This window comes from Poecilia reticulata, chromosome 22 (genome assembly GCF_904066995.2).
Source record: "Poecilia reticulata chromosome 22, P_reticulata-male-v2, whole genome shotgun sequence".
Classification (NCBI taxonomy): Eukaryota; Metazoa; Chordata; class Actinopteri; order Cyprinodontiformes; family Poeciliidae; genus Poecilia; species Poecilia reticulata.
The window spans coordinates 326,707-352,324 of record NC_088851.1 but is presented as its reverse complement, the minus strand read 5'-3'; the positions used below and the strand labels follow the sequence as shown (position 1 = coordinate 352,324).

Below are 25,618 nucleotides of genomic sequence, written 5' to 3'. Positions count from 1 at the left end.
TGAAGTTGGGTGATAATCCCTCTATTGCACATCTCAGTTCAAGTGCTTTCATCGATGGACTATATGCCACGGACTTCTGTTTTAGCACTTCCTCATTTCTTTTGCCACATAGACTGCTTCCGGTGCACAGGCAACAGTATGTTAACAATGGCTCCTTGGTCGCTGCATAATGATGCTTTATAGAATTATTCAGATGTCCTGAAAAGCTCTAACAACAAAGGATGTGTCAAAATTTCACACATCCTTCGAAATAACTTCGAAGGTAAGTTAATAAATCGTTTGTATTCACCATAATGCCTAGCTAACAGGGACAAGCTTACAAAGGTGCTATGTAAATGTTAAGTGTTTTGATTATCTGTGCAGTGTGGGATCTATTTATGCTAGGTAGATATATACAGATACATATCCGTATATATGTATCTGTATATATCTGTATCTATATGTTTATATAGATATGTATATATATTTGTGAAACCTTCTAATTGATTTGTGAAATTTGTAAAATGTCAATGATAAATTTCAGAAAGTTTTTTGCATCTGGAACACATTAGATCTGATTTATCAAATTGGCATTATTTGTTATTTTATCTTAACGTTTTCTCCTTTTTATCTTTATTATAGCTGGAGATGGACAGGACTTCTGTTTGATGGCTTCCTGGAGGGAGAGATCAGCTGAGCTAATGTTTCCAACAACTTTTCTTCTGCTATTAACTTTTTTGCTTTTCTTTATATAGAAAGTATTTCTATCCATAGCTCTGTTTCCATTTTGTATATTTGCTCTAGGTTTTTATTTTTACCTTAATGCTTACCTGGTCAGTTGAGGTGGAAATGTACATCCTCTTGATTATTGACAAATATCAGAACCACATGGACTGAGCTGGTTACATCAGATTATTCTGAATCTTTATTTCTCATTGAAACAATGTCTTGTAATTTTAAGACATTGTTATAAAATTGCATCTTTATTGTGCTGTAACGATGACTGCATTCCTGTAAAGGCCGGGCCATAATGCTCCCTTATACAGTATAACTCACGGAAGAGCTGATTGAAATAAAGGCACTTTTTGAAAGAATTTTCTGTGATTTTATTATAGAAATTGAGGACGGGAGGAATCGATTAAAATCAAATCTGGTATGGAAAAAAATCTTGTAAGTCATATCATTCAGCCTTATTCAGTATATTCAATTATATGACTAACTACATATTACCTAATATTTACATTTCTTTGCTGGTTTACTTAAAAGTGTTGCATTTTAATCTCACTTGAATTCCTGATCTACATGCAAATACTTGATAAAACGTAAACACTGAGAAAAGGGGAAAAAAAGTTTGTGAAATGTAGAGAATTACAAATGAGATTCAATTTTATTGTAGGAACAAACAGGATAGCAAAATGAACAGTGAATATATAATATACTTCCTAGCAGCTAATCAGACATCAGACTTGTTTTGCCTTTACTGGTGATGAAAACACATCACTCTGGAGGAGAGGAAGTCCGGCTCGGCTCAACCCCGTTTAGGATGACTGCAGTAGCCATGGACCTTACCAAGCTCCGCCCAGAAACGCCCTCGAAAATCTCACGTGGCTGCATGTCTCACAAACAAAGCCTCGCGGAGCTTAGTTTCTATGTAAACATGGCGTCTTTCATTTCGACTGACTCTCTGCAGAGTATTTCTGAGTCAATTAGTTTAGCCTTTCTGCCGGATTTTCACAAAATATCAGCCACGACAATGGACAGGGATGGACAAGTTCATGTCATATTTTTTGGACAACAACAAGGTGTTTGAGCCACGCGATGCCTCCAACATTGTGTGCGTCACAGCTAAATGCTACTATAAACATGCAGACATGACCTTGTGAGCCAGTCTGTCAGTCATTTAGTCACTGACTCACTGCAGAGTAGAAGAGAACAGAGGCTGATATTTAAACCTTTGCTGATGAAAATAAGATCAGGGGATAAGATGGGCTTCACGTGGAAGTATCGACTGCTCATGATTAACAATGGCAAAATTAAGGAAATCGGCACCAAGAAATCAACTTTCTGATAAATGTATCTTTTATTATACATGCATAGGATATAGTAATGTAAACAGCACTATCAGAGATTCAATAAGTTTATAGCAGGTGTGCAAATGATCTAATCTTCTAACTGTTGACTCTAGCAATCCACATTGTTAGAAGAAATACAGGGCCCCAAAACCAAATTTCGCTTAGGGCCCCATGGAGGCTTGGCTCCCTGGCTTACAGTTTAAAGAACTGCGTACAATTAAAATAAGTAAAAATATCCAGGGTGACATTTTAAATTTAGGACATAAAGGGTTTTAAATTGAATGTCATCAAGTATTTTCTTTCGATCATTCCTAAGAAACATTAGCTGCATAAACACAAAGTAATGATGTCATCAGAAATTGAACTGTCTGTCTTCTCGAGGGGCTAGGTTTGTAACCAGTGGCGCAACTACACATTATTCAGGTGGATGCGAAAGCATAGATCGGCTGGAAAGAGAGGTAAAATACAGCGGCTTCCCTGCCAAAACGGGAGACTTGACAGGCCTGGCTTGCTCCCCTCCTGGCCTGTAACTGGTGCTTGCAGACACAGGGACCAAGGCAATCTGTCAAGTTTCCTGGTGAAGAGATGGAGCCAATGCACAGACCATCAATGTTGAGAGGCATTACAACAACTAAAGAAAGACTAATCTAAGGAAACTTAATAGTAATGTGCAAAGAACAAAGTACAATTAGAAACAAAAAAAGTAAACTGAAAAGTATATACCTATATGGCAAGACCAAAGTAGTTATATTCCTTTGTATTTTCCAGAGCTATAGTATGCTGTCAGGAGCCTGTTGATCAGAAAGGATGTCATCAGACTTCTACTCGAGCGATGGTTTATTGGAGAGGGGGTCCATCCCCCTGGACATCGACAACGTCCACATGCTTCTGCAAGGTCAGTCCATCTTTGCTTACAGTAAACATTTTGACTGCTTGTTTAAACTCAAGGTTTATATGGCAGTACAATTGAAACAGTCTTTCTATGACGAATGTAGCAGTATAACTTACAAAGATGCATAAGTATTCATACCCCCTGAACTTTCTTAACTTTGGCTACAACTGAACCACAAGTGTATTTAAGGAAAATAAATAGTATTGTGTATTATTTATTTACTAAGAAATGTTGCTATGACTGAAGCTATTAAAAAATTCAAACCCTTTAAGGAGGGTCTTTTGTGCTTTTTCTGACAGCCCCAAAAACCCCATGGTATTAAACTCTCCTTCACTGTCAGTTGAGACGGCACTGGAGCACAATGCCCATGCCCACTAGAAGAGCGCCCTTTATAGAAAGACTTCGCTGTGTTTTCCAGTGGCTACCATGATAGAGGAAAAACCAACTTTTACAATCCGAAGCTCATAGCAAACTTGATGGAAATGTGTAATACATAATTAACTATATCCATTTCTCTCTCAAATTAATTTAATTGCAGAATTAACCAAAACATTTTCTTCCTCTTTTTTCACTCTGATCTTTCTACACTGAGAATGGTCTGAAAAATAATTCTTAAAATTTATTTTTTTATCTATTTTTTTTTATGACTTGAACTTTATTGATTTTCCAACAGAAATATAGCATTATTACACACTTGGCATATTACAATTTAGCATCAGCTAAACAAAGTTAGCCCTTGTGAATTCTTCAGGCCAACACAGTTAACAGAAATTACTTGAACAAAAAAATAAAAAAAACAAATAAATAAATACAATAATAAATGAATAACAAAAAATTACTGTGAAAGTAGAGAAAAAAGGCAAGACACATAGACATCAACTGAACTTAGACATACATAACATAAAATAACACTGCCCTATAACCCCGATACATTCAAATAACTACAGCATTACCGTAAATTCCTCTAGTCTAATTATGTCCAAGCTGGAAATGCCATTTAACCCATGTATGAGAAGTAGCGGGACCATTTCCTATTGTACTCCTCAACCCTATTTAACAGTCTATAAGATAATCTCTCTAAGGCAGCAAGCTGCCCCAGTGACCTATACCAATGAGTGAGAGAAGGGATAGACGGACCCCTCCATTCCCTCACCAGCAGCTTCCTCCCCAGCATTAGAGCTGTCAGGGCCCACTGCGAGAGAGAGGAAGTCAGGTGAGCCAATAATGATGGATCCCCGAGAATATAAAGCCTGCTGCAGAAGGGTATTTTCTGGCCAACTATTTTTTCTACGACTTTGTGAACTGATGACCAATAATCTTGGATTTCTGGACAGTCCCATAGCATATGTACCAGTGTGCCATTATCCTTTTGACACTTCCAACAAACCGAGGTTTCTGACAGGCCAACCCTGTATAGTCTGTATGGAGTCCAGTAAACTCTATGTAGAATCTTAAATTGCACCAGTCTTGTTTTTAGTTCCCTTGAACTTTTCTTCAAGGGAACTAAACTTAAAGTTTAGGGTTTTCCAGCTGTCCGAAAAAGGAAGGGTCGTCAACATTAGGTGCATACACATTTGCCAAAATAATGCTGTAACCTTGGATCTCGCATAGCATTAGTAACATCCTTCCCTCTTTATCTGTGCTCTGCTTCAGAGGAATGGCTTTCCTAAGAATTGAAGCCACTCCTCTTCTGTGAGACTAAGATTTAGATCTGTTTCCCAAGATCTCTTAAGAGACATAATATTAGGATCCAAGGCTGTCGACAACATTCTATAGTAAACTGAAGCGCCATGCCCATGACCAAACACCTTCTTTATATCTGCCAGTGTGTTGCAGGTTACAGGAATAATAGTGGGGGAACCAAACGTTTTAACCAGCAAGTGTCTTAATTGTAAATATCTCCAGAAATCTTGTCTGAGTAACTTAAATTCCCCAACCAATGTTTCAAAGGACTTCAATGAGTCATTCTCATATAAATCGCCTATCTCACATATTCCTTTTTGAAACCAGGACTTCCAAAAAAACGGGGTTTTGCCTATACAGAGTTTGGGGTTATACCAAATACTAGCGGATTTATTGAGATGTGGGTCAAATTTAAAAATCTGAGATATTTTTTTCCATAGTGCCTTCATATGGGAGAGAACAGGATGCGACTGATTTTGAGGGGAGAGATTAATTGATAGGCAGCTAGTCAATGCAAATGGTAGACACACCACACTCTCAAGAGAGAACCAGGGTGGGGCTCTCTCAGGGGGCAGAAATCAATGTGCCAAATGCCTGAGAGAAAAGGCATAATGGTAATTAAGTAAATTAGGCATACCTAAACCCCCTCTATCTACAGGTCTTTGTAGTTTTCGCAAATTCAGCCTGGGCTTTTTCTTATTCCATATGAACAAGTTACAGATCTTATCAGTCAGTTGGGGTGGAAAAGTTATTCCAAGGTACTTAATACCCCTCTTAGGCCAAGAAAACATGCTAGATGGAAATGTGTTTTTAGGGCAAAACGCAGAAAGTGGGAGGGCTTCCGACTTTGTCCAATTGACCTTATAACCAGAAATATTTGAGAATGCGTTAATTAAGGAGAGCAAAGAGGGAAGGGAATTCACCGGGTCTGACATAAAAAGAAGAATATCATCAGCATACAACATCAGTTTATGACAACTATGTCCTACGGTAATACCAGGAAAATTAACCTCTTTCCGAATAGCAGCCGCTAACGGTTCTAAGGCTAATGCAAAGAGTAGAGGAGACAGGGGGTCCCCCTGTCTGGTCCCTCTTTTAAGTTCAAATGGTTGGCCAATTACCCCATTTGTTAGGACAGATGCCATTGGCCGAGCATATATAAGCCGAATCCAGTCTATAAAGGTTTTACTAAAGCCAAAGCTTTCCAAAGTAAGAAACAGATAATGCCACTCAACTCTGTCGAATGCCCTTTCTGCATCCAACGACAAAGCAACTACAGGTGTTGGACTTTCCTGAACGGCCCACATAATGTCTATTAGTCTTCTAATATTGTCAGCTGAGGTGCGAAAACGTATGAATCCAACCTGATCCGGATGAATTAATGAGGTCAGTACTCGGTCCAAACGATTAGCGAGGATTTTTGATAATATTTTACTATCATATGATGTTAAGCTAATAGGTCGATAATTTTTGCATTCTGAAGATTCCTTGTCTTTTTTCAGGATAAGAGTGATAACCGCTTCTGAAAGTGTAGGAGGTAACCTTTGTCTCTTAAATGATTCATTATAAGTATCCAAAAGCAGAGGGGATAACTCTTGAGGAAACGTTTTATAAAACTCAGCTGTGAAGCCGTCTAACCCTGGAGCCTTACTTGAGGGTAGATGTTTAATCACCTTGACTATTTCTTCAATAGTAATGGGGCAGTCTAGATCCTTACGCTGGTCTTCAGATACTCTTGGAAGATTTAAGTCTACAAGAAATTCCTTGATATTTTCTCGTGAGGCTGTTGATTCTGAGCTATAGAGATTCTTGTAGTAATCACTAAATACTGCATTTATTTCATGTCGATCCGAAACAAGAAAACCAGTCCTATTCCTAATAGCTGAGATGGAAGTCATAGCCTCTCTTTGCTTAATGTATCTAGCCAATAGTCTACCTGCTTTATCTCCCTCCTCAAAGTATTTTTGCCTGGCACGAAATAGGCTAAATTCAGCTTTTTCTGACATAATAGTATTATATTTGTACTTTAGCTTTGTAAGTTTGTTCAAGGTTACCAAAGAATAATCCCTTTTAAAACTAGACTCTGTAATCTCAATTTGTCTTTCTAAATTAACTAGTTTAACAGTGTTTGCCTTTTTTTTAGATGAAGCCTGTTGGATGATATAACCTCTTAAATATGCCTTTAGCGCCTCCCAAGCCACTCCAGCAGAGGGAGCCGTGGCAATATTCATATCGATGTACAATTTGATTTGTGATGTAAGAGAATCTTTGAAAGCCTCCTCTAGTAAGAGACTAGAATTTAGCCTCCATCTAGGACTTCTCACCATTGTATTAATCGCAAACATAAAAAGGTAAATAGGGCTATGATCTGACAATATTATGCTCCCAATACTCGTAGAGGCCACCGCTGTCATTAATGACTTAGATACCAGAAAAAAATCTATTCTTGAAAGAGATCGATGTGGGGGAGAGTAAAAAGTATAATCCCTACCAGAAGGATTTTGCAACCGCCAAACATCCGCAAGGCAACAAGCTTTGCACATACCTTTAAGAGCGATGTGTGTTTTTGGAATGCGTGTTATTGTAGTGCTTCATCACCATAAGTTGTGTCCATCACCTCATTAAAGTCTCCTGCTACTATAATGGGGTAATTTCCTAGATCGATTAGTTTCTTTTCCAGCGGTCCGAAAAAGGAAGGGTCGTCAACATTAGGTGCATACACATTTGCCAAAATAATGCTGTAACCTTGGATCTCGCATAGCATTAGTAACATCCTTCCCTCTTTATCTGTGCTCTGCTTCAGACATTTAAATTGCAAACGTCTATCAATAAGAGTGGCTACACCCCTACTTTTACTACTCCCACAACTTGCCCCCACAAATCCTACCCAGCCTGCACCCAGTCTGTATGAATCTAGCAAAGACAGATGTGTTTCCTGGATAAAAACAATTTGGCAATTTTTAGCTCTAATAAAGGACAATATCTTTCTTCTCTTTATGACATTATTAATACCTTTGACATTCCAGCTCATGAGACTCAAATTATTACTACTGAATGAGATATTTAAAATGCATATGGAGCAGGCAATACTGTAACCTTATAGGTATCGGCGGGCTGGACAAAACAAACAGAAAAAGAACAACATAAAAAGAAAGAAAAAAGAACAAGGCAACAACATTCACAAATTCCAACAACGTAGAACGACCCCCCACACAAAAAAACAGTCCAAATATATCTAACTGAGCTATGTTTATACAACCCACCCTTACTCTGGTCCGTGATCACACTTAACCTAGACCACCCCAAAACTCCCCCCAACCCCCCAACACGTGGGTGACAGAAACCCCCCCCACCCACAAAAAAAAACACGGGGTTAGGCAGAATCACTGCACCTATAACATTATAACAGGGAGCCAAACAGCCACCTACCTTTAACAAGACCAGTTAAAGAGTAAGGTGCAAGAACAGGTGTAAGTTTGAATGAAATGCACAAAACTTAGAATTATAGTGACCCTTTCTAGCCTTAAAACCCAGCAGACAGATACAATTATTATTATTATTATTATTATTTTTATATATTCTCACCCATCAGTAACGTTCAAATGAGTCCGAGCAGAAGAGGGGTCCAGAGAGTAAATAAGATTAGTTCCTGCGTTAGCATATCCATGAAGATCCAAAGTATAATTTCTGCCCTCAATGCCTCATCCACAATCCATATCGCCGCCCGGTCATTCCATAGAACGAATGTAAGCCAGTACCTTCTGTTAAGGAAGAATTTTTATATTACTGGTAAATTTAGCAAAACTCTGGCTCTGATACTTCCTTTTGATCCCGGGTTCTCTCACGTGGCCACGTGTGGGGACAAAAACACAACAATGCGTGTTGACGTCACAGAATTACAGAATTTAATCCAATCAGAAGAAAATATAAGATAGTACAGGAAACTGAAGAAACACAGATACAAACATTGTTACCTGAGACAAGAAGACAAAGAAATATCAAGGACGTCCTTGGAGAAAGAGCTGGTGCAGAAGTAAAATGAATCAGCTTTTTTTCTAAATTGTTTCCCTTGTGCACAAACTTTTATACCTGTAGGTGTGTTTTCCTCTTTAATGTATTCAAATAAGGCGTATCTCTGCTTGACCAATTGGAAGACATCTCTGGCCCTTTTAAATTTAGAAAAAATCCCGCAATTTGTTCACAAGATCAAACACCTTTTGTTAAATAAGGTGGAAGCAGACTCTCCGAATTCATGGTGGTTTATGTCTTTCACAGATCAGTGTGAAAAGCTAGAACTTCCTACTGATTGTTTCCAGACAGACAAAGAGCAGATCAGAAGATCTTGGCAAACAATCTGCTTTAACTACAGTAAAATATAGATCAATAGGTCAGACTATGTTATGAATTTTAAAACTATAATTATGGTATTTCAATCAAGTCATGATAAATTCTAAAACTAACTTATTTTAAATGTATTTTCTTAACACTATCCGGCTCTACAGCAATCTGGGCAAAGAGAAACAGATGAATGAACCTCAGGTAGCTGTGAAATTCTGGTTTCTCTCCTGCTCTGCCAGGAACAAACCTTTAATACTGTATTTATTTTAATTCAATATAAAGTTCTCCAAAAACCCAATTTGTTCTTCTGCACTCAGCATCTCCAAAGTTTAGTCCTGATATCAAACCAAAAGCAATAAATAATATTAACAGAAAATAATGAAGTACAATTCCTGTTTCTAATTAGGAATTAGAAACAAATAAGAATTAAGACATTCATTCACCATAAACCTAAGTATTTTCTAATACTAAACAAAACATTTTCATGTGATTCTAATATAGTCAGAAATAATACAATTTCAAATACATTCATCATTAACTAAATTAATTCTAAAACAAGATAATAGAATTTTTAGTCAAAACATGTTATTAATAACTAAGAAAAATGTCTTACAAATTAAATGTTAGTGATTTAAAACATTTTATGTTATATTCAGTTTTTGCACCATGTCAGATGTTAGTTTGGAAGACTTCTCATCCTGGTTACGTGAACCGACCAAAGTTCCCTTTCTCACAGTAATTCAAGTGATGCTGTCCTCCACCTCCCTGCATATGTTAATTTATGACCTCCTGTCTTTAATGATAAGACTCCAGGGGTCTGAGCCGAAATTCTCTTGCAGATCCTCTATTCTCCTTTGTACTTTAAATACTTAACCCAGCAATAGTTCTTCGGGTTTTAAATCACTAACACAAACCTGTTCAAACTTAAGAAATTCGTTCTAAAAGGTTTAAACTGTGTTAAACACTCAAAATAATAATTTTTCTCAACAATGGTTAATCTTATGACTAATCTTTGAAAGTAGACCAAGGGAACATTTGATTTAGCCCTCCTGTTAGCAGGCTGCAGAGAACAGCTCACATTCTTTGAACATAAACTGCCTGCCCATTACTTTCATTATAATTTTTTCCTTTGGCCTGTTGTCCATTATCGAACTATAGGACATTTAAGAGTTTGTTTCCAACAGACTCTTGGAAACAAACTCTTAAATGGCCTAAGAATCTGTTAGGCCAAACTCTTAGGCCTAACAAACCTAGGCACTACTGCAAATTGACCTCATCCTCATCAGCCACGTGTGACCACTCCAGCACAAGATCGCCACATCCGGCTCGTCCATCTGTGGGATCAGCTAAGACCAGTGACACACACAGTTGATGAGACCAATAGTCTCATCAACTGTGTGTGTCACTGGTCTTAGCTGACTATTGGTCTCATCAACTGTGTCTTGAGGTTACAGATACCTCAAGACTGTCTGTAACCGCCTAGGAGAAGCCAACTTGACAAAATCTAATTCTTCAACCTGACCCCTACAATGTCCAAAGAACTGTCTATCCGCCATACCACGATGTTATCAATGCCGATATGAAGATCAGTCATAACTGAGAATATATTTTGAGTTTTGCCATATATTGCATAACCCAAATGTTAATAAAACTCTTATATTTATAAGATTGAGAAGATTTACATAATCATGAAAATGTAGAGGGGTCATTTGTTTGCAAGCACGGACAACCTGACTGCAGAAAGAGCCAGCCTGCCTATCAACAGTTGCCACGGTTACCTGCCATTGTAATCTCACACTGCAGCCTGAAGTGACCCAATACCGATTTTTTTGATGTAATGCGACCTGTATCAGATTTTTTTATGACAGTCTGAACTACACAGGTCAAATTTTTTTCAAACGCGACCTAGGCCACTTGAGTATCCGATACGTATCCGATCTTTTCAATTGTGACTTGAATGTCACTGATACTCAGCAAATGTTATTATTCTGCATCCTGATACTCGCAAGCAGGAATAAAAACAACCATCAGGATTAAGTTGTTAATATGCTGGTACCAGTCAGACAACAACTTCAAATGTGTAAGCTATGCTCCACCGTAAGCATCCACGTTTACTTCCACAAAACTGAGCACTAACACTTCGAATGAAGAACAAAATGCAAGAATTAACTAAGAAACTAAAGTAAATACAGAGGAATAAACTGGTATGGCAAGACATTTTGAGCAATAATTAATACAGAGGACTATCGCAAGAACAATCAGAAACTGTTTTCTGATAAAAGGTAAAATAATATTGTTGAAGTGCCATGGGGTTGTTGAAACCATATCTAGTACTAAGAAGAAATATATTTTACAGGCAATAACAATAAGGAATTTATCACTTTATGTTTTTAATTGGATTTGACATATTTATTTTTTCATGTTGATGTTAATGTCATGAGGCTGACACTTTCAGTCTGACTCATTAGGATTTGATTAAGAAACAGCTTTTGTACTTATCCTACATCTTCTCTGATGGGGGTGGTGAAGAACCTGGATAATGGATAGTGGGGCGCTGGCCCAAAAAAGGTTTAGAAACACTGTTCTAGAACATCAATGAGGGGGAGTTTATCGATCCACATTTACTGCAGGTGAAACTGCTTAAGGCACAAATAAAATGTGTTTGTTAAAGGAACAAATGCACAAGTCCTAATTAGAGGTGTGCCGGTCGATCGACCACCGATCATAATCGGCCGATTTCCGTGAAAAAGTGTATACTCGGTGATTGACGATCACAGTCTCTTGTTGCCGATCACACAAACTGATCACCTGCATCTCATTTCTCAGCCTGCCTGTGCAGCTGGTCTCCTCTTTCCTTCACACTGCGCAAACGCGCAGCAACAAATCCTAAGCGATGTGGAACTATAACGCACTGAGTGAATGGGGAAGTTTGCGTGTTGCGGCGAAAAATTACCTCGGGGTCGGGGGTGAAGCACGTCAAAATGCATCAACACAACGAAGCTAATACGACATAAGAACAATGCCATACTTGACGGAGTTTGGCTACACCGAGGCTCACTGCAGTAAAAAAGACATATGGAGGATCAGACAGCAGGTAAAGCAGCACAGCTACAAACACTCACCTGGATTAGCATGACGGTCAGAAAGCTAAACAAATAACCTGGAAAATTATTTAAGTCTTCGAGCTGCGATGTAAGACGCTGGTTCTGCTCTCGCTGTTGAACCGCTGCTACGAGCTACAGGTAGTAATATTTCACAGACAGAGCACCGCTTCTGCTTCACCAGGTAGTGACTCTCACACCGAACCTCTGCTTAAAGCTGCAGCGTATAACTTTAAAAAAAATTTCTTGTACCAACGTATTAAAACTTTCGCTGTCCTAACATGAGACAGATAATCTCTGAAAAAATAATCGATCTCCTCCCTGTTCTGCATTATTACCCCGCTCAGTCAGAAACAGCCACTAAGCATTTGACTGCTCCAAGAATCATACAGAACACCTAAGCCCCTGACAGGTATTAATACAAAATCAAAGGCTAAGAAAATAACTAATATCACCATTAATTTAAGAATTTTAACAAAATGCATAGTAAATAGTTTCAATTATATTCTGTTGTAATTATTCACATTCCCCCAGGGAATAATCAACAGTTCCAATGTCTGACAATGCAACACTTAAATGCAAAAAAGAACGGAGATCTCTGCTGTAAAAGTTTTATCAGCCTCTATGAAGATGTTCAGGGAACACAAAGGTGCATACCTGTGGCTATGGACATGATACCACAAGTCTGATGCTACAATCCAACTTGCAATAACAGTCAAATCCAAAATCATGTGCTTCAAATGCAGAAATAATTTGAAAGCTGAACATTTGGTATGAATGATGAAGGTGATTTTCCCATCTCTGCATGACAACACACGATCTGGTTATCAGAACACACAAACCTCATCAATCTGGTGGAAGCATCAAGGTGGAGTATGAGGAAATTGTAACCCTATTAATACTATAAGCCTATCAGAAGTATGATAAATCAGTTTCATTTAAGTTAAGTCAGAAACCATAAATGTTTTAACATAAGATTAAAAGAAGTAATACTTCGTTTAGTGTGCATTTAACAAATAAAACAACCAGAAAAAATAATTTCAAAATAACTAAGTAAAACAATATTGAAAAACCCAATGTAACATATAAGTACAGTCTGTGACATTTTTATTAACTCTTGCTTATTTACTAAGCAATATTGCTATGACTGAGGCTGTCAACAAAACTCAAACCCTTTAAGAGGATATTTGCTTTTCCTGTTTTCGTCTGACATGGTAACCTGAATTGGAAAAAAACATGGTATTGATCTCCACTATTATTGAGATGACCACTGGCCAATAGTGCCTATCCTCTAGAGCAGTGGTCCCCAAACTAAGGCCCGCGGGCCGGATCCGGCCCGCCTCCACATTTGGTCCGGCCCCCTGAAAAATACTAGAAAGCATTCAGAGTTTTTTCCATTTACCGTATTTTCCAGACTAGAAGCCGTTTATATGTGGATTTTTCTTCAACCACCAGGGGGCTCTTTAGCAGGAAGTGAATCATTGGAAGTCTGGTTACTTGCGCGCCAACATTGAGCCCACAAACATCAAAATTAGTAAGAAACAGATCAGATGTCTTTGGAAAGTTTCTTTGCAAAGGGGAAAAGGCCCAGAGAAGAGACAGGAGAATGGATTTATCCCGGACCGGTAGGTGAGTCCCACATTACAAGTCGCTCTGCGTAACATGCGGCGACCGGCTGCTAATGAGGCAATGAAGCTTCAAGCTGCTTCACCATGTAGAGACCAAGCAGGCTGTGGATATAAGCAACACTTCGGGTGTCATTGTCTCCCATCACTCCCAGATGGACCGTCTGGTTGCAGAGAAACAAGCTCAGGGCTCCGTTAGTCATTATCGTGAGTTAAAATTTTCACGAAAGCATAATGTTCGTTTTTGTGGCACATCTGTATCTTATTTTGAAGGGATATATAAACGTTACCATAGCGACCAGAGTCGAAGCTTTTGGGCAGTGGTCGAGAGGAGAGGAGTAGAGCTTTTGAGGCTAAAGTCTGGTTTAGACGGCAAGATTTAAGAATTGTCGGCCGATTCTCCAAACCTCTGTGACCACAGAGCTGATAAAGTGCAACAGGTTCGATCGGTTCGTGTTCAGCCACACGGCACGAACCAATTCCCGTCACGAGCATCCTGATTCCAGAGGATAATCCAGTAAAACCCCCAACATAGCGGGAATTTAGAATAAGCAAACACGGATAACAATGTAGAAACAATAGTGATGGTTTGTGGAGTCATTGTAACAAAAAGAAAAGGCGGTGGATGAAAGACGACGGAGCAGCCGCTCTATTTGCTGCACTATGATTTGGAGGTGAATGTTTTTTCATAGTTAACATTTTTAACTGAATAAACATAATAATGACCTTTTAGATTTAATAATAAACATTTCCACATATCATCTCCGATATCCACCGGAGTCTTAAGTTGCGCGATATGTCAGCTGTTTGGGATTCCCCTACGTCACCGCGCTTTCTGATTGGCTGCTTGTCACATTCAATATGTCGTATTCTCGTTCCAAGTCAGGGAAAACCCCACAGGCTGCGATAAAAGGGCCAAGACAACCTAAATAGGGCATATTAATCAGTATTTAGTGGGAACACCAACATGGAGAAGCCTTCTCTGACTGTTCACCACCCCCTTCCCTCTCTCCCCACCGGGCGCAACAAAATTTCCAAGTCTTGACCGGTCCGCGGTAATAAAAAGGTTGGGGACCAATGATTTAGCACGTGCTACGGTAGTAGCAACACGAAGGATCAGCACTTTTACTGTTACAGTTACTGTTCAGAAACTACTGTAATCAGTTCTGTTAAATCTAATCTTGGCAACTTTTTCTTTTTCAACCCTAATAAATTTGATATTCAATTGACCTGTTATGACTCAATTTTTGGGTGTCCGCCCCCTTTGCTGCTGCTGCATCGTTGTGGAAAACCTGGAGCGGCAGAGATATCTGAGTGTTAACCTTTCCTGATGAACCTCCAAACTTCTTGGGGGAAACACAGGGGAGCTCCGTTTCGCTCCCAGGCTGAAGAGGTTGGGGACTTCAGGGTTAACTCCCTTGTGGTTCACAGCAGTGTGGTGCGGCAAACAAGAGACAGTTAAAAGGTTCCTTCGGAAGCTGAACGTTTATTTTTAGTGCGGTCACAAAACATACGACCAGGATCTGTAATGATCCTGCTCCTACACACAGAACTCTACTTACTCTAATCAAGCTCTCTATCGCGAACATGTGTGCCTCCCCCCTGCTGGTGTGGCGGTGCTAGTGCAACACTACCCCCACTCTGGATGAGAATAATTACAAAATGATTCCACTCCAGCCTGCATAACGTACCGTCCGTACCGACAGAACAAATACTCTGAGCTTAGTCATTACATCAACGTAGGTGAAATAAAATCAAACACAAAACAAATGGTTGAAAATTACATCTTCCAGAGTACTTTTGTTTTTTTTTAAAAATACTGAAATAAAACAAGCAGAGGGAAACCTGATATAACTCTTCTTTTTTAAACCTCTGCAGTTAAGCTTCTCATATCAATGTCCATAACAACTCAGTCCACCCATTCCCCGAACCTGATAGGTGGTCTCCGGTGACATCTCGGCCTCTGAAGACGTGGGCTCTCATGTGGCACTCCCTGAATCGTACCCCCACTACTGTGAACATTGGGCAAAACTGAAGCAGGGAAACCGATGGGTGGTGTAGAAGGGTCACCTCCAATTGATTCTGGCGTGGGATAACTAGCACTCCTCTCTGCCTCAGAATCATTGAGAAGGTTAAGCAAACCAAGGTCATCATCTGTATTATCCATTTCGAGGTCTGGTGGAGGGACCTCCTGTGGAGACCATCTCTGAGCATGATCAATGACCCCATAACGACAAACCCTTTCTCAAGCCAACACCTCAGCCACAGTAACTGCTTGGTCATTAGGCAGGGGAAATGCCTCCACCCATTTGGAGAAATAATCCTGTATGACAAGAATGTAGCGATTATGGCGTTCTGTTTCATTCAATGGTCCCTTTATGTCCAGAGCCACCTGCTCCATTGGAGCGCCAACACGAACAGTCCCCATGGGGGCTCGTGGTGTCTTAAAGGGCCTTGCTTTAGCTGCACAGTTTGTGCAGGTCTGGCACCATAAAGTGGCATCCTCTCGCATATGGTACCAGTAAAACCGAGTCTGGATGCGGGCTACGGTACGCTCCACTCCAAAATGTCCTCCTACTGGAGAGAACGTGGCAGTATGATCTGGGAATAAAACTGCTTGTCATCCAGACAGAAAAATCTTCGGGTGAGAACGCCCTCCTTCAGCTGAAGTCTTTTCCATTGGCCCCAATATGCTTTTGTTACTGGACTGTGGGGGGACACGGTAGTCCACTCAGGGCGTTCACTACAAGTTTCCATCCACGTTTTGATTGGTGCAATGTCAGGATCTTCCTGGGCTTTGCAAAGCTGGTCTGTTGTCCAACCAGAAAACAATGGGGTCTCACTAGTCTTTGTGGTGTAAACTTCAGTCTCTGTAGGGCTTTGGGGCTCAGCGTTGGTCTTAACTACCCCCACTGGACTCAGCATTCCCAGGTTGAAATGGGGGTCTAACTCACATTGCACCTCTTTATGACAAAAGTCTTTGGAGGAGGTAGCAGGGTCTTGCAGATTGCAAGGACATGCCTGGCGACAAGGACGTCTCGACATACTGTCAGCGTTATCGTGCTGACAGCCTGGCCGGTGAATGATGTTGAAGTTGTACTCAGCCAGTTTTTCCAGCCACCTTGCCAGTTGTCCCTCCGGTTCTTTCAACCTGGTTAACCATCTGAGGCTACTGTGGTCGGTACGTACTGTGAAAGTACGCCCCAGGCGGTACTGCCGGAAGTGGGATGTAAATTCAACCACAGCTAGCAATTCTCGCCTGGTTGTACAATAGTTCTGCTCTGTCTTGGACAACTTACGGCTCCCATAAGCTAGAACACGCTCTGCTCCCTGCTGGACTTGGGATAGAACAGCCCCAATACCCGTGTCACTAGCATCTGTATCCAAAATCATGTCGCCCTGGTCAAGTGGGTAACCTAGCACAGGTGCAGTGGTCAGTCTGTTTTTAAGTGTGTTGAAGGCTCTCTGTTGTTTTATGCCCCACTGAAACCGGGAATAATTCTGTGTCAGGGAGTGTAAAGGTTCAGCTATCGTGGCAAAGTCTTTCACAAATCTTCTGTAATAGGATGCAAGGCCAACAAACCTGCGGACTTCCTGGATGGAAGTTGGAGTTGGCCACTCCTGCACCTTACGGACTTTGTCTGGATCAGTGGCCACACCTTGCTCTGACACAATGTGTCCCAGGTAAGCCACCTGGTGCCGGAAAAGAAAACACTTGGCGGGCTTCAATTTCAAATTGGCCTGATGGAGTCGGTCAAATACTTGACGGAGCCGTAGCAGCATTTCAGGTGCATACCGAGCAGGCACAATGATGTCATCGAGGTTGTCATGAAACCTGGTATAAGCATGTGAGATCTGTCCAGGTACACGCAGAAAACGGAATAAAGGCCTGAGAAATAACAGTAAACCTTGTATAATGATTTAATGATGATTATGGTTTGTAACAAGTTTAAAATAATAATAATAATACATGCCAATGAAGGAATGTCTGTAATGTATAATCAAAAATATATGTTCTGTACTTTTAATTAATTATGGAACCTCACTTTCCATAATATAGTATGGAAAGTGAGGTTTGAACAACTTGATTGTTGTATAATAAGCATTGATCATTAAAGATTAAAGATAATGAGTGAGGAAGAAACATACTGAAGTAAAATGCCGACAAAGTAAAACATTGATTATGTTTTGTAAGACAAAAATCACTTAGAAGGAGAAACAGTGGAGAATGAGTCATTTCTGAGCGAGGGCGCAGCAGAATAAGAAACAGATGGTCAATGGAAAGTAATGAGGTATGAATGAGTCATAGGAGAGTTGGGGAAGGTAGGGACTTTCCACTGACAGTGAGACGCAGTGGGAAGGTTCTACAGTAATGCAGCCCTGCCCCATAGACCGCCCTGAGTTGAAAGGGCTTAAAAGCTGGAGCACAGGGGAGGCAAGGGGTTCTTCGTCCGCAGCGCAGAAGAGGAGCCAACAAGAGGAAGCAGGCTAAAGACCAGCAGAGGACCACACCCCGAGACCAAGGGAAGCTCAAAGACTTCACGCCGCCGAGAAGGGACGAGTTCCACCAGCCACCGACCCTGGTTCCTGATCCGACCAGCTCCTCTGCTTCTACCCAACACTCTCAATTCAGTTGCAGCCGACTTGGAAAAGAGACGGAGGTCATTTAACGACAAAGATTCTGCACGTTAGGAGGACAACGTACGGTTTTGCTCCGCTTCTCTTCAGAAAAGAGGACTTTGCTCCGGCTGGACAAAGACTCTGACCAAGGACATCTAAAGATTACAGCTGCCGAGACCAAGAACCATCGGGTATGAGCTGACCAGCATCCCCCAAAGCCTCGCTCAGTGAACTTAGTGACACAGGTTAGGGATAAGAATAAGGATAGGATGTGATTGATTTTAATTTGATTTTATTATATTTTTACCTCTTTCATAACCTTTGGGAAATTAACCTGCTTGTCATATGCCCCTGCTAAAGCCTGCTTAATAAAATTATATTCTAAAAATCCAATGAGAATTGTGAACAGTGAGTTTAATTGTGTCAGTCTTAATTATTGTTGGTTCTCCTAAATATGGTAAAGTTAACATACACGATTCTAGAGATAGGGTGGCTTTGTGCTTTCCTCTGGTGAGTGTTAAAATAATGACCCTGGGACTTAAATCTAAGTCACTGAACTTAATCTAGCCGTTAACAAGTGCCGTTATTTTAGGAGAGGAGCTACCGTTAACAGGAGTGGTTGTAGGGGTTATGCAGCTGTGAGGGCTACTGAGCTGATTGTTCCTCAACTGTAAAGGGTCATAACTTCTGGATCGAAGGTAGTCAGGGCTAGACGAGTCCTTTCCAACCCCAGTTTAAACAGATAATCCTCCACAAACTATCTCTAGGGTAAAACCCAAGTTTCGGGGATTTTCCGGACCTGTTAGACAGAGAACTGGGTATTAGTGAGTCTGAAGAGTTGTGAGGCGTAGGCGGGACTTACTATTGGGTAGTAACAAACATGGCGTCCCTGGGTGGGCCCCACCCTAATGAGTAGGAGGGCCCTACTTTGACCAAGTCAGTAAAAACAGACGGGAGGGTCTGAATAGCTCACTTGGGAGACTAACTCTTAGGGAATAGAGTTAGCGGCGACTGATGAGGCCATCAGTCGCAACCCTTGCAGTAACTGTACAGCGTGCAGGTGAGGGAAAGCTTCCACTGAGGATGAACAGCTGTATCCAGAAGGGAAGCCAGTAGCCAACCTAGCCTAGACCCATCCCTGCTCTACGGTACCCAGAGAGGCTTTGGGGGATAGGCGACTCGGAGACAAAGACAATCATGGCTGATGCGAACGAAGCATCAGGGCTCCAGCCAGCATCGGAAACGGAGCAGGAGACCAGCGCTGCCAGGTTTGATGGGGAGGCACAGCCCCTCCACTCCCAAACTATGGTGTGGCGATTTCCAGTAAAGCTGATACCGTTAGGTGATGGGTTCGACTCCTGGACGACATCATCCAAGCAGATGCTCTGGAAGCCCCATCATAGTAAGAATCCAGAGGTGTCGCGGGGCCTGATGGAAACAACGGTGAGGCTTCATCAGAGCTACAACTGCCCCCAGCTCAAGGACGGTCACCGGCTGGTGATCGTCGGGTGCCCGGTGAAGGTCACCAAAAGGACAGAAGTCAAAGAATGGCTGGAGTGGTTCGCCGATCTCCTGGAAAGATGGCCTGACGGCAAATTACGGATTGTCTACAGCCCTTCCGAGAAATATGACAGCATAGTGAAAACAGCAACGTTAGCTGCTGGCGTAGATGGTATCCTGGTGGACCCTCAAGCCCGAAGAGCGTCCCATTACACCGAGTGCACTGAAGTCTTGCAGAGAATTGGATTATACAAGAAAAACAAAGAAGAAAACCAAGCTCGGGACCTTGGGGACTCGGAGGTGTCGGAAGCTCCGTCCCGGCAGGCCAGCCGAGGCCCATCGCCCCAACCGAGACGAAACCTAATAAACCTGACGGAGGGTGACGACGAGGAGGTCCTGGACGGACCCCTTGGGCCGCCAGGTCAGGAAGTCCAGAGCAGAGCGCCGGCCTGGAATCTTGATGAAGAGCAGTGGAAGGCGGCGGCAAAGGAATGGTCCCCTCGGAGTGACCTGAAAGGCGAGCTCCGGCCATGGGCCCACAGCACGGAGAGAAAGGCACCAGCTCCTATGCAGCAGTCATCGGGGGACAGCTCGAACGATGAGGCGAACGACACGGACGTGGACAAGAGGGGGACATATAGCCCTAAGAAGAGAACTCGGAAATCGAGCACCAGGAAAATGCCCCGAGAGCTGCCCCCGCTGCCTACTGGAACTATCAGTATCAGACTGCTGTCCGGGTTCAAAGTGCATCGGCTCATCGGAGAACCTTGGGACATCGAAGGCGATGGGTTGATCGTATTCACTGATAAGGGATATAAAGTCCACAACCGAAAGTTCAGGTCGGATCTTAAACTCCAGGCTGGGGAAAGATGCCAGCAAGACTTGCACCTACTGAAAGTCACGGGCAGTAAAGCAACTAAGGGGGAGGTAGTCCCAGTGAATGGCTACAACCTGACCTACGGAGGGGTGGTTCTAGTCCCGATCGACGCTTACAAGAAAAAAGTTAACCTCGAAGATTACCGGAAGAAGATGTGGCACGGGCTGGAGCGAGGGCTTGTAGCCGCCCACAACCAACACATGAGAAGGGTTGTGGTGAGCGTGCAAGGGCTGAGGTCACCGGATCTGCGAGGAGACACCGCTCAGTCGGTCGCGGAGAGAGGGGTGGTGTCCATAGCCAAAACTAATAGCCACCTCTTCACATTTCGTGAGGTGGTGTTAGTGGTTTACCCCCGCCTGCACGGGTTGAGCAAGGTGTGCGGAAAGCGGCGGAAACAGAGACAGTACCGCGCCGAACGCCGACCTCCAGAAACCAAAGACTACCCCCTGGGGACCCAGGGGGGTGACCTCCCAGACAACACTCCGATTGACCCAGCCAAAGTCATGAAGTCAGCAAAAGTAAGGTTGAGAACGCATTCAGTCAAACCGTCGAACCAGGCAGCAGAGTACATCCAGAAGCTCACGATCGAATCGGAAGACGAAGGACAGCAAAACCATGATATGGACCGACCAAAGAAGGAACCGCAGGTGGACGTTGGAAATGGATCTATGAGACCAGCCAAGATTCAGCCGTTGAACGCCCCCTGGGGTACACCGCTTCGACAGCCACAGTACAGCGACGTCAGCGACTCGGGAGAAGAGCAAGAACAACAGGGGTACAAAGACAGTGCAGAGGAGGGGGAAGAAAGCGATCGTGAGAGCGCCTTCTCTGACCCAAAACTCCCCCTGACTAACTACAAACCACTCCGAACGGGTCAACACCGGGGAAAGAAAAAGGAAGCGGAGGCTTATGACATCGAAAGAACCTCCGAAAGACTGGCGAGAGACGTAACCTGGGGCCCGGTTCAAGCCAAAGATGGGAGACAGGCGTATGTACCGGAGGTCGGCCAAACCAACTACCAGATACCATCGGAATGGTCCAGCCGCCTAGAAGACCGAGTTATACTCGGGGTCGAGGCGACCGTCGGGGAGTGGGCCAATATCCTGATGGCGCCATCCCGTTCTACGCTGACGGCGTATCAACCCCCAACTGCCAATTTTAGGACGAACTACATTGGAATCATGCACGACGGGAATGCTTGAAGGCCGCCTTCAAGCATTCCCGAGAGACTCAGCAAAAGCTGGATGAGGTGTCTGCCGACGAGGAAGAGCCGCCAGAAGCATCAGCAGGGCCATCACAACGGAGCCCTGTGGCTCCTCGGAGGGGGCCGGCTCCACCGATTGTCCCTGGTGCCAGCCAGGACGCTTATGCTGAGCTCAAGAACCTCAGATTGGTGATCAGGAGTAAGAACGGGGACGAGAGCAACAAAGAATATTTGAAGGACGTCTGGCCGACAGTATTGTCTACCACAACCCACGAGGGAGCTAAGAAGCTGTGGCTGACTAGTGTGACTGCAGATCCGATGGTTGGATCAGAATCCGCCCAGAGTAACTATGAGCGGTTGGTGCTGGAGGATGCGGATGATAAAGACTCTCAAGTTGAGAGGGCCAAGGGACGGCTCAATAAAGGGAGTCGGTTGGAGCCCCTCTGGCACACACTCAAGCAAACCATCCCTCCGGCAAGGTACGTGAAAGTACTGCGTGAAGTGACGAAAGGACGAAGGGGAGAAATAGCATTCGTAAAAATGCCGCTTAAGGGCACCACGATCGCCCAGATGGATGTGGCCGTGAAAGGATTCGACCTGGAGCAGGAGTACTACGAGGAGAGGCGGAAAAAGGAGTCGAGTCAGCCAGTAAAACTGACTAACAAAGCCAATGTGAGACCACCATCCAACTTCCAGGACAGACCACCACCCAATTTCCAGAGCGGGCCGCCATCCAATTACCAGGGCAGGCCACCACCCAACTTCCAAAACAGGACGTTTCAACCAAGGGCACCAGGACCGCAGGGGAGATCGAGCAGCCAGCCAGCACCCCCGCGTCAGCCGAGAGGAGGCCCCTACCTCACGGATGAAGAATACAGAAAATTGAGCCCTGAGCAGAAAACGGCTCTCCGCGTCTCCCGTGGAAACGGGACCGGAGGGCCGCCACAGTAATGAGGTCCAGGTCGCGGGTCACACTAGAGAATGCTTACTGGGAGGGAGACGAGATCTACGCGAAGGTGGTAGGAGTACCCTACCTAGTAGACACCGGAGCTGAGGTGTCGATGACCCGCAAAGACCTAGAGACAACAGGACACCTAAAAGTTCAATTTGCCAACTGAAAGATAGAGAAAATGCCATATGGGACCTGGAAGGGTGTGGTATGGATCAAAGGTCCATACAACCTCCTCACCGTCAAAGACTTGGAAGAATTAAGTAAGAAGAAGTGCAATCATCGTGCTCTTGAACGACGGTTGACAAGTCTAAAAGCCAGATTGGTGAAGGTTGGTCCGACGCAGATGGGACGAGAAACACAAGGCTGGTACAAACCAGTGGATATACAGGCAGTGACAGAGCAGAAAATCGAAGAGAGTGACTTCTCCCCAGCTGGGAAAGAGAAGTTGCGTGAAATCATCGCCTCAGCGGAGGTGGCCAGATTCAAGAACGATTGCGGAGATTTGGGCCAAAGGTTCGTGCACCAGATTGAAGGTGGGGTGCACCCTCCAGTTCGACAGTACCCCTTGAGCCCGGGAGCAGTTGGAGAAATGGACAAAATAGTGAAGGAGCTGAGTTCCCTGGGGATCATCAGAGAGGAACTCAACCCAATCACAAACAGCCCCATCCAAGCGGTAAAGAAACCCGAATCGGCAGGAGGGGGTTGGAGGCCAGTTAATAAATTTAAGGCTATGAATCGGAGAACGGTAGCGAATAGAGCCAGCCTGATCAACCCACAAGGCACACTGAAGACACTGTGTGTCAAAAAGTTCAAGTCCTGCATCGATCTGGCTAATGGATTTTTCTCTCTCCGCCTCGCAAGGCAGTCCCAGGGTAAGACAGCATTTACTCACAAAGGCAAGAGTTACGTCTGGCAGAGATTACCCCAAGGCTATAAAAATTCACCGAACGTTTTTCAGTCAGCCGTGATGGAAGTACTGGGAGACGTGGGGGCAACTGTGTACATAGATGATGTTTTTATTACCGATGACACAGAAGAAGAACACTTGGTGAGGTTACGGACAGTGGTCAAGAACCTCACCAAGGCAGGCCTAAAATTGAATCTCAAGAAGTGCCAGTTTGGACAATTCCAAGTGAATTACTTGGGGTTCCAAGTCACGTCGGACTTGGGACTCTCGGACGGGTATAGGGACAAATTGATGGACATTCAACCCCCTCAGTCAGAGAATGATCTGCAGAAGATATTGGGACTGTGTAACTATGTCAGAGATCACGTACCCAACTACCAGAAGTATGCCAGACCATTGTATAACTGCCTGAGGAAAAAGGTGGAGAACGAAGGAGCAGGGCAGAGACAATGAGTTTGGACAGCAGATCTGGAGGAAATAAGAAAAGCAATTCAAGCTGCCGTGAGGCTGGAACAGAGGAGTTTGTCAGAAGGAATGGTGGCAGAAATCAGCTGTGAAAACGACGATGCTATGATCGAAGTGAGTAACGAAAACGGAGACCTGGTTACTCTGTGGAGTTATACCCTGACTTCTGTTGAGAAAAAGTACCCACAGGAAGAGAAGGAACTAGCGGTACTAGCTTAATACTGGAGTGTGCTAAAAGACCTGGCGCAGGGGCAACCGATCAAAGTCATCACACAGAGCCAAGTCCACAAATACCTACGGAAGAGCACCGTCGAAAGTACTAAAGCAACGAACACCCGATGGGGAAGATGGGAAGACATCTTGCTGGACCCATAGCTTGAAATCGGGCCAGCACAGCCCCCGAACAAGAGACGACTGCAAGAGGCGCCTGAGACATCGGGGCAGCCAGAGTGGACACTCTACACCGATGGATCGAGGAAAGGATCGGATCACATGGCCTACTGGGGGTTCATCCTGAAACAAGACGGTACAGAGAGGTACAGACAGAAAGGGAAAGCCCCCGGCAGCACCCAAGTCGGAGAAGTGACCGCGGTGTTGGAAGGATGGATTACTGGAGTTGGCCAAAAGAAAAATCAAGAGTGCCAGGTTAGTGACGGACAGTTACTACTGTGCTCAGGCCCTTAGAGAGGACCTAGCCATTTGGGAAGAAAATGGTTTTGAGACAGCTAAGGGCAAGCCGGTGGCGCATATAGACCTGTGGAAGAAGATTGCTGAGCTAAAGATGCAACTGGAGCTCCAAGTGGAGCACCAACAAGCCCACACGCATGAGGGAGCTCATTGGCGTGGAAATGATGAAGTGGACTGTCCAACAGAGAAAAATTGTCTTTGTCGGAGCCGAGAAGTGGGACAATACTCCCAGAGGACGGGAGGTCCCAGAAGAGTACGTGGATGAGGTCGTGCGGAGCGTGCATGAAGCCCTTGGACATGCAGTCGTACGACCTACCCGTAAGGAGCTGGAGGAGCATGAATTTTGGATCCCAGTGAAACAAGTCCAACGCGTGCTACGGGGCTGCAAAGTGTGTGGACAATACAACGCAGGCCGCCGAATGTTATAGTATAGTATGGAAAGTGAGGTTTGAACAACTTGATTGTTGTATAATAAGCATTGATCATTAAAGATAATGAGTGAGGAAGAAACATACTGAAGTAAAATGTCGACAAAGTAAAACATTGATTATGTTTTGTAAGACAAAAATGACTTAGAAGGAGAAACAGTGGAGAATGAGTCATTTCTGAGCGAGGGCGCGGCAGAATCAGAAACAGATGGTCAATGGAAAGTACCGGGGATGTGGTAATGAGGTATGAATGAGTCATAGGAGAGTTGGGGAAGGTATGGACTTTCC

At 43.4% G+C, this 25,618-nt stretch overlaps 1 protein-coding gene across 2 annotated transcripts in view; it reads left to right on the top strand.

The window, feature by feature from the left end:
* Positions 1 to 25,618, top strand: part of LOC103458066 (uncharacterized) — a 243,167-nt gene that overhangs the window by 15,063 nt on the left and 202,486 nt on the right. For both annotated transcript variants that reach the window (XM_081603523.1, XM_081603524.1), the window contains exon 3: positions 2,820 to 2,946. In XM_081603523.1, coding sequence (XP_081459649.1) covers positions 2,859 to 2,946 — 88 coding nt within the window. In that variant the 5' untranslated portion in view covers positions 2,820 to 2,858. The remainder of the gene's footprint in view (positions 1 to 2,819; positions 2,947 to 25,618) is intronic.